The sequence below is a fragment of the Triticum dicoccoides genome, chromosome 7B (assembly GCF_002162155.2).
Source record: "Triticum dicoccoides isolate Atlit2015 ecotype Zavitan chromosome 7B, WEW_v2.0, whole genome shotgun sequence".
NCBI lineage: Eukaryota > Viridiplantae > Streptophyta > Magnoliopsida > Poales > Poaceae > Triticum > Triticum dicoccoides.
The window spans coordinates 772,471,535-772,481,163 of NC_041393.1; the positions used below are offsets into that span (position 1 = coordinate 772,471,535).

Sequence of the window (9,629 nt, forward strand, 5' to 3'; positions counted from 1 at the left end):
GGGACCGGCATCCCGATCCTGGACGTTCGCTCGCGGGCCATCTCCTTCGGCCCTTGGCTGGAATATCCCATCGACCCCATCTATCTCGCCGTCGGCAACGACAAGTTGTTCACTATCTGCCTCAACTCCTTTGAGGTGCTCTCCATGGACTGATCTGGTGACGACATGCAGTGGTCGTGGCAACTACTCCCAAATCCGCCGTTTGAGGTTTACGACGTCTGCTCCTATGCCTTGCACCCCGACATACAGTCCTTCACCGTGAGCATCAAGAAAGAAGCCATTGCGGCGATCTTCGCCTTCGACACGGAGGAGCTCTCATGGAAACAACTTGGCCATTGGGCGCTGCCCTTCGACGGTCGCGGTCACTTCGACTCTTTGCTCTTCGCCTTTCTCAGGATCACCGAGTGCGAGGATGACCCGGACACGGTCGGCCACCTCTACTCCTGCTGCCTGCCCGGCTCCGACGCACCCCTCCGGTATCGAAGCTCGGCAAGGAGAAGTTGTTCAGCGAGGACCTGGGTGAGAGCAACCATAGCGCCAGCCTCCTTTACATGGGATGCCGGAGCAAATTCTGCCTCGTAGAGTGTGTCTACACTGATGAGGAGCATGAGGACGAGCCCCGACCCGACATCGGTCTTTATCGTCTCACCATGTTCTCCCTCAGCTATGATATGAATGGAGACCTGACCACTTGTGAGAGCCGCCGGGTGCAATACTACAAAGTGCCCGTCCTTCAACAGCCTGTGGTATTTTGGATGTGAAGTGCTAAAATAATGTAATTTTTGATGATTTCTATGTTTAATCATTTGTCAATTGTGATTTTCTCTTTCTAATGCTTATGTTTTAACTAGGGTGATATTAATTCAGTATCAGGTACATGATATCACTAGTAGAAAAGGGGGCTTTGGTCCAGGCCGGGTTAGCCCATTAGTCCCGGTTCAGTCCAGAACCGGGACTAATGGGGGCATTAGTCCCGGTTCGTGAGCCCAGGGGCCACGTGGGCCATTTGTCCCGGTTCATCTGGACCTTTTAGCCCCGGTTGGTGCCACGAACCGGGACTAAAGGGTGCGATGCCCATTAGTACCGGTTCGTGGCACCAACCGGCACTAAAGGTTAGACCTTTAGTCCTGGTTCGAGCCACCAACCGGTACTAATGGGGTTTGAGGCATTAGTACCGGTTCATGGCACGAACCGGTACTAAAGGTCCCATTTTCAAACTCTACCCCCTCCTCCGCGTGGATCGCCTTTTCAGTTTTAAAAAAAAATAAAAGAAAATGATCAAAATGTCAAAAAAATAAAACTAAATAAGTTTCTCATGTGATATGTGGTCTAGTTGTTGGGAAAATTTGGAAATATGAATTTCGACTTTATTTGCAAAATCTCTCGAGAATTTGTAAAGATGGGCATAACTTTTGCATACTAACTCGGATGAAAAAGTTTTTTATATAAAAAATCATCTACTCGAAAAGTTATATCCAAAATTAATGGGGGGAACCCCGTTAAACATTTTCAAAATCATCAAAAACCTAACAGAAAAAAAGTTACGGGGCTTTTAAGATCTAGAGTGGAAAAAATCGAAAAAATTCCAAACTGTGGTCAAACAATGGTCAAACTAATTATTCTAGAATATTAATGTTACTAAATAATTATTTCATCTATTTTGAATTTTGGTCAAATCTGGTCAAATTGTGGTCAAACAATGGTCAAACTAATTATTCAAGAAATATTAGTGTTACTAAATAATTACTGTTTTTTAAAACAATAGTTTCAAACTCAAACAGTGAAATGTGTCACTTCATGCTCAAGCAAAATTCCTGAGGGTTAATAGGATTGACATCTTATTATTGTCAGGAAAACAACAAGTGCAGACTTGGAAACGAGGGAGAATAGAACCCAGAAGATAAGCGTGCTCAGGCTGGGGGAATGGGAGGATGGATAACCGTTCGGGAAGTTAGATGATTGGGAATGATGAGGGGTGATTAGAGATTAGAGGATAAATTGAGCAGTGATGAGGGGTGGTGATTAGAGATTAGAGGTTAAAATAATTCAGAAATTTGAAAAAATTTTTAAAAAAAATCATAAAATTTCCTTTAGTCCCGGTTGGTGTTACCAACCGGGACTAAAGGTGGAGCTCCACGTGGCCGCGGCCTTTAGTCCCGGGTCGTGTAAGAACCGGGACTAAAAGGGAAAGGCATTAGTAACGACCCTTTAGTCCCGGTTTAAAAACCGGGACTAAAGGGCCTTACCAACCGGGACAAAAGCCCCTTTTTCTACTAGTGTATACACACCATTAATACCAGAAAATATGAAGAAAAAAATAGTGTGTCAATTATTAGGTAATCCCTTCATAAAGAAATACAAGAGCGTTTACATAACTCAAGTAGCAATCTAAACGCTCTTATATTTCTTTACAGTGAGAGTATCAAAGTCCTCATAAACATCTCATGTATTCTAGATTTTTCTGTTGCTCTAATCCTGGAGACCGCTATAAATATATGACATAAATACATGACATTCACAAATTAATCCACAAAGACATGATTCTTTTTCCTTTTTCTTATTCAACCATATTAAGTGGAATTGACTTAAATATGTTTTAAGATGTACTACTGTATTGAAAATTTAACTTTTTTACAAAATATAGTTTAGATTACAATAATATTTATCTGTTGTTGTAATTTGGAAAAATGACTTATAAACAAGTATTAACGTTTAGTATAAATAATTATATTTATTTTGGCTCGCATCGACCACAATAGTTTAACTCACACTGCTGATAATATAAAAACAAAGCGCGTCCAAGAGGAATAAACTAGTACTGGAATAAAAATAACAGACAAATGCGCACTCAGGCCCAAAATAACACGAACGGAAACTCCATCATCAATGCTACATAAAGTGAGCGAACCTCGCCTGACTGCACCATTAAATTGAGATAATTTAATTCGAAATTGAATCATGACCATCGATCCGCGTGGGATCACCTGATTTCCCGAAATAAGCTTGTAATTGTTTTCATTATTAGTTCAATGAGACGGCTATATAAGAGTATACTAAAAATCTACAATGTACATACACATTGACCTTTATGTTTTTTATGTAGAGTAGCATAGTAAAAAAAGTTGCTGTCATCAGCCCATAAACCATTTTTACTTCATTTTAAGGTTTATGGGCTGATGACAGCAACTATTTTTACTATGCTGTCATATTATCACTTCGGCCCGACCACCCACCGTAGTGTACAATTAGTGTCGCCGAGCATCTCAATACCAAAGAACTGCAATGGAGGAGGTCAAAAGGAAACAGAGGCATCGCATGGTCTAATGACTCGCATGGTGCTTGACTATTTGAAGCGGACGCCTCAAAAGTCCCCTTCAATTCCCGAGCTCAATCATTTGAGCTCGCGGTGGAGTGTAAATTCTATTAAATGAAATAAAATTCAAAAAACTCTAAATTTTTATTGGTGCAAACTTTGACCAATGTTCACGGTGCTTGAAAATTTTCTTCCTGAAATCACATTCGTGGAAGTCGTGGAAGAAAAACAAAATCAACACTTCAAAATGCTTTCAAGAATAGCATTTTGGGTGCATCTCCTTTTTTACCACGACTTCCACGAATGTGATGTCTGGATGAAAATTTGCAAGCACCGAGAACATTTGTCAAAGTTTGTAGCAAAAAATCCAGAATTTTTTAAATTATTTCACTACAACAGGCCACGAATGTGATGTTCGCTTCTTGGTATGACGACAACAGGGGCCATGGTTTTGCAGGCCCAAACCATGCTTGAGGGTACCACGAAGTATGAGTGAGGCTGGATCAAGACTGCCCATGGTGGTGATAATAGAGTTAGTGTAATGAGGTACCCATGTGGTGTATGAGCGAGGCGCATGGATGGGGTTGGGATCTGACAAGTGTTTTGAGTACCGCGCGGCTGTTAGTCGTGGCGATAAGATCCCGGATGTGAAATGGCGTGAGCCAGTGGTGTTGCCAGGCACCTGCGTGGAAAACCCCTTCTAGATCCGCGAAGAGGGAATGCCTGGCAACACCATTCACATCCGGGATCCTTGGGAAGCGTTGCCCATCCACGTGGCATGCTATTAGTATCTCGTCTTTGGGACGGTCCGGCTTATGGATTCCCGTCATATCTTTTTATCTGACAGCTGACTGTTAATATGTGGTCCGTATTGTGTATTCCCGTCATATGTTGAACTTTCATTTTTGTTGTTTGAATCTTTCATTTAGGAGACAACAACAAAATGATCCGCGTGAATGGGAGCAAGAGACACGTGGGGATCCTCAGTAGCAGCCGCGCGCGAATGGGATCAAGAGACGTTGGGAAGGGGCAAGTTTTTCCTGCGCTCATGTGGTAGATGGCAACTAAAGGGGTCGACGCAAAAGGCTGCGCGGGTTCGATCACACTGCTCTTGAGGGCACCATCCTGATTCCTGGCCGGCAGGTCCTAGGTCCTAGGCATGTCTTAAAGGCCACACCCTTGTCCCATGTGATGGTTACCATGGGCTGATGGTTGGCCCATTTGTAGGGAGGTGGGCACAAAGCTGACCAAACGGGTCAGGATAGTTGGGTCGACTTGACAGGACGCCGACATGATAGGCGCTAAACGGGTCGGGCCCAACACGCAAGGATTTGTGAGTGGGCCTGAAGATTGAGCGCGTGGGCCAGGATGGCACGATCCGTTTATTTATTTTATTCTTATTTAGGAGTTTTTAAATATATATGGCCTAAAAATAGCCCAATAGGCCAAATTTGGCCCCAAAACAACGTAGCAGACAAGCGGCCTAACGGGCCTGGCGTGCCGTTGGGTCGGCCCGCATAGCTTCTGGGCAGCACGCGGGCCGGCCCGGCACGGCCCGCATAGATCCTGGGTTGTGCCTGGGCTGGAGGGGGCAGCACGGGGGCCGGCACGGCACGACACGACACGGCCTGATTATTTTTTTTAAAAACACCTGTAACTTTATTCGTACTCATAATAATCACAGATACACTGAGTTAGACCCAACATCCAAGAAAATACAAAGTAACTTATATGATTATTAAGAATTGCAATGAATTCCCTTGAAAACACCTTATTCACGGCGTCAGTCTCTGCTCGAAGAAATACTCCAAAGACTTCGGTAAAGAGGCTGCAATTGGACCGGAGCAACGATGTTGTTATTCCTTCACCCGCGCGAACATTACCAAAAAAAATGGTTTTTGGAAACGCCTTGCGTTGCCCATCCAAAAAGATAAGAAGCCTTGAACGAGGAACGTACTTGGGCCAGGGATGATCCCCTATAAGTGTAGGTTGTCGAATCACTATATCTTCACCATGATGTCAATGAAAGATTTCACCTTCGCAAAGAATCAGACCAACAAAAAAGGCTTGACACATCAACATAAACTCATCAGATCTGTATAGTCATCTGCGAGCACATAAAACTCTCTAATCTCATGACACTATCAAAAAATGAAAGAAAATTTATTCTCACAAAACTATAATGATCACTAGACGTGGGCCGGGCCGTTTGTCCAGCTCTGGGTGGGCAGGGCAGGGCAGTCCAGTAATTTGGGGCGCCAACGACCCACCCGATGGACCTTCCCCTTCGCGTTCCCCCACCACCATATACCACCCGCATCGCCACCACCATTCCACCTCCCCCTCTCCCCACGCGACATCACCCTCCAGATCACCACCATCCCCCCTCCCCTCGACCTCCAGATCCCGACCCCATCGCCCATGGCGACCGCCTTCGACTCCCCGACCTCCTCCCCGGCGGCCGCGCCCTTCCACGACGACCCCTTCCTCAGCTTCGCCGACTCCCCCACCCCCGCCGCGGCCGACGTCCACGTCTCCGGCGACGGCTTCCCGGCCTCCCCCGACCCCTACGCCTTCCGCCACGACTCCGCCGCCGCGCACCCCTTCGGCATGCCCGACTCCAACGGCAACGGCCACGCCATGCACCACGACGCGGCCGACGACGACGGCCTCTTCACCGACCCCGGCCCCGTCCTCCCCGACCCCGCCCAGATGGGGGCCGACGAGGGCTTCCTCCTCCGCGAGTGGCGCCGGTACGTTTGATTCACTCTCCTCCCCTCTGCCCTTGCCCAGATCTGATCGGGCACGGCGGTTGGTTCTGCTAGATCTAGCCGCCCGATCGTGGCGGGGTAGGCTGGTCCGGGGCGTAGATCTGCCGCGCTGGGCCGCGATCTGGCCTGCCGCTTGCCATTATCTGGAGCACCGAGCTGCTGTGTGCGCGAGATTCCATCGATGTGGTGCAGATTCGGCCTCTCAGGCCAGCACCGGCTCGGAATTCGGTGCAGGTGCCATGTGATGATGCGATCCAGTGCCTTCAGCTTCACTGCACTATGATTTTAGCTGAATTAGAGCAATTGACTTACAAATCGGTCACCGTGATCGTTCTTAGTTGCTTGGAAGTGACCGAAGCAACACTCTGCACCATGACTTGATGTTAATGGGATAAAAATGGTTCAGCTTGCTGCAACTTGTCATGGCTAGCAAAGCTTGAGATACGCTAAGTAGGTACTTTAAATCTGGGATTTAGATCAAATTCCAATTTTTACTGCCTGGGACTCTCTGGGTGTAACTGTAGCGTTAGGTTTTGCCAACAGGGAAATGGAATTGACATATGTTGATGTGATCCACGGTCTTTGCTGCTTCAGTAGTATGCTAGGATTTTAGCTGAATAAGAATAAATGATTGCTTGGAACACAGTGCACGTGCTGTATGATGGTGTGACCCAGTGCCTTGGCAGCTTCAGTACACTATGAATTTTAGCTGAATAAAAGCTAATGATCGCTTGGAATTTTGCCATGATCTACTGTATATGCAGCTTTTGCAGTAGAAATTTAACTGCATAGGAGCGATTGCCGTACAAATTGGTCACCGAAGTCGTGTTTTTGCAGTAGGATTATATTTGTCTGACTGCCACAACCCTTTTCATCATGGCCTGTTAATATGATCAAAATGATTCATCTTGCTGGAACACTTTCTCAGGCTAGCTGATCTTGTGGCACATTAGGCGCACAATTTTATTTAAACCTGGGAATTTATAGTTGAGGATATCAAATCAAGAAGGTCCAATCGGATTTGCATGATGAAACTGCAAGTTTGAATATCTAGGACTCTCTGGGTGTAGCTGCCTCTTTAGTTTTTTATCTATAGAGAATTGAAAATGAAATCGACTTCCCTTGTTCTTATTTCTACTCCCTCCGTTCCAAATTACTCGTCGTGGTTTTAGTTCAAATTTGAACTAAAACCAAGATGAGTAATTTGGAATGGAGGGAGTAGATCATAGTTGCAAATACATACAGGTTCATGTTCATGCACATAAGTCTGTATTTTTGTATGATTCAAGTTTATTTTTTTGTTTTTTCAAACTGGTCTACTTGCTGAGACAAATCTACGTATGACTTCCTCTTCCAGTTATCCAATATAAATATTGACATATATGTAGGTGCTCAAAGTGCTGTGTCCAAAATGAGAGCTTTCCGAATCTAAATGAGGATTCTTGATTTATGTTAATGTTATTTCCCACTATAGGAAGTGTTTGCTTCTATTGGCGTTTCTGTTATGTTTCCTCCAGTGCACTATTTGTCTATGTAAACCCCTGCACCAAAGTATGCAGTTTGCTCTAGAACTACGAAATAAACATATGGCTCCAGATCTGACTTCCGGACCAGAGAATGTCTTTATATAAATTCTTGTAGGCCCTGTTCTATATCATCAACGACAACGCTAGTGTTGCATTAAACATCTTGAACAGAGGCTATATCTGTCTCGACAATAAATACTGCTATTTTGTACTGCTTGATTCCATCTGTATTGTGCAAAGTAAATGCTAACGCCAGCTCTGAACAGTCAAAATGCACTCCTTCTGGAGGAAAAGGAGAAGCACGAGAAGGAGCTGAGGAGCCAAATCATCCTTGAAGCTGAAGAGTTCAAGAAGGGTTTCGTCGAGAAGCGCAAGCTGAACCTTGAGACAAGCAAGGATCACAACCGGGAAAGGGAGAAGGTACAGTAATATTTCTTAACATCATGATGACCCTGTGTATTCTCCTTTGGCTCTTTTTGAACAACATATGGTTACCTAACATCTCCTTTTCTTGTCTCCCTGTGTGTGTTGCTGCTTGGTATCAGCTTTTCCTGTCCAACCAGGAGAAGTTCCACAAGGGCGCAGACAAGCAGTACTGGAAGGCGATATCCGAGCTCATCCCACAGGAGATTGCGCACATCGAGAAGAGGACGGGCAAGAAGGACAAGGACAAGAAGCCTGGGATCATCGTTGTCCAGGGCCCCAAGCCCGGGAAGGCCACCGACATGGCGCGGATGCGCCAGATCCTCTCAAAGCTGAAGCACACACCGCCGCCACACATGAAGCCACCTCCACCACCTGCTGCAGCACCCGCTGGGAAGGATGGAACTCCGGCCGCCGCTGGAAAGGACGGAGCTAAGGCGGTAGCGACACCTGCTGCCAAGGATGCCCCTGCCAACGGCACTGTCCCTGAGAAGGAGAATGCCGCACCCGCCGCCGCTGCCCCCGCAGCAGCAGCCCCTGCACCACCAGCTGAGCCCATCGCTGCTGCCTGAACGAAGGTGACCTCGTTCAGCCGCTAATCCTTTGCAGTAGGGTTATATTTGGGTGTCGGTAGAGTTGTTCCAGGAGAGATGGGGAAGGAGCGTGAAGGTCACATACGATGCGAGGTGGTGAGATCGTCTTTGAGTTCACCACGGGGAATCATGGCGGAGATACACGCAGTGTACTATTATTAATTTGAGTTTGTTATTATGAGCAGGAGGGTTGTTACTTATGGGACCAGCAAACTTTATTCGTTAATATTGTCATTGCATTTTGTAGAGAGAAAGAGGGGACTGGTAAGAATAAGGTAAGGCTGCTGCTGTATGTGTTTGTATATTTATCATCAAGTGTTGGATTTTTGGTCAGACCTGTGATTGATGTTGCATATATTATATCATTTGGTTTTTCATCTCAAGTTCAGTGCTGTCTTGTGTTTATGCACTGTGATGATGTAGTTGGCATTGCTGTAGCTTGAATGCTCTTATTGTTGCATCCTTTTTTCGGTGAAAATTATTGTACAACATACTTTAACTCCTTCAATTCCTGTTTTTGTTATGAAATTTCCCTGTTTAAATTTGCACCGATGGAAATGCAACAGTTTCACATAAATTGATTTCTTTTTATGCAAGTCACCCAAAATTCATATAGCCACCAAATTATCTTTTTGGTGTAACTCCATTTTGGGTATTTGGATCTACATCGTATGGCTGTGCACTCAACCTTCAGCTGAAGATCAAACTTAAAAAAAATAAAATCTATGAGGGCAAAATTAACAAATTCCCCTAAAAATAACAACAACAACAAAGCCTTGGCTTGTAAGTACGGACTCAAATAGACTTTCTCTTGTTTTCCTCAACTATTCTGGCGGCTAGAGCAAAGTCTCTGCTACAGACTTCATCGACGAGCTCGTGGATTCGTCTCCCCGCTGCTCTGGCGGCTAGTGGCGGGGAGGGGAATCCTGATGCCTTCGCTCCAGTTAGTAGTTTAGGTTAGGGTTTTAGTGTGGGCGGATGTCGACGCTCCTTCTTCGAGTTT

At 45.5% G+C, this 9,629-nt stretch overlaps 1 protein-coding gene across 1 annotated transcript; it reads left to right on the forward strand.

Moving 5' to 3' along the window:
- Positions 1-5,645: 5,645 nt before the first annotated feature.
- Positions 5,646-9,009, forward strand: LOC119335172 (clathrin light chain 2). Its single transcript, XM_037607336.1, has 3 exons — positions 5,646-6,066; positions 7,877-8,030; positions 8,156-9,009. Exons 1-3 carry the CDS (start codon positions 5,735-5,737, stop codon positions 8,603-8,605), a joined length of 936 nt encoding a protein of 311 aa, XP_037463233.1. The 5' UTR covers positions 5,646-5,734; the 3' UTR covers positions 8,606-9,009.
- Positions 9,010-9,629: the final 620 nt, after the last annotated feature.

Excerpts from the sequence above, each read along its gene's own strand:
- LOC119335172 (XM_037607336.1), top strand. The coding sequence starts at position 5,735 with ATGGCGACCGCCTTCGACTCCCCGACCTCCTCCCCGGCGGCCGCGCCC. Across the intron at positions 6,067-7,876 it reads CTCCTCCGCGAGTGGCGCCG|TCAAAATGCACTCCTTCTGG; the intron begins GTACGTTTGATT and ends AGCTCTGAACAG. Across the intron at positions 8,031-8,155 it reads ACAACCGGGAAAGGGAGAAG|CTTTTCCTGTCCAACCAGGA; the intron begins GTACAGTAATAT and ends GCTTGGTATCAG.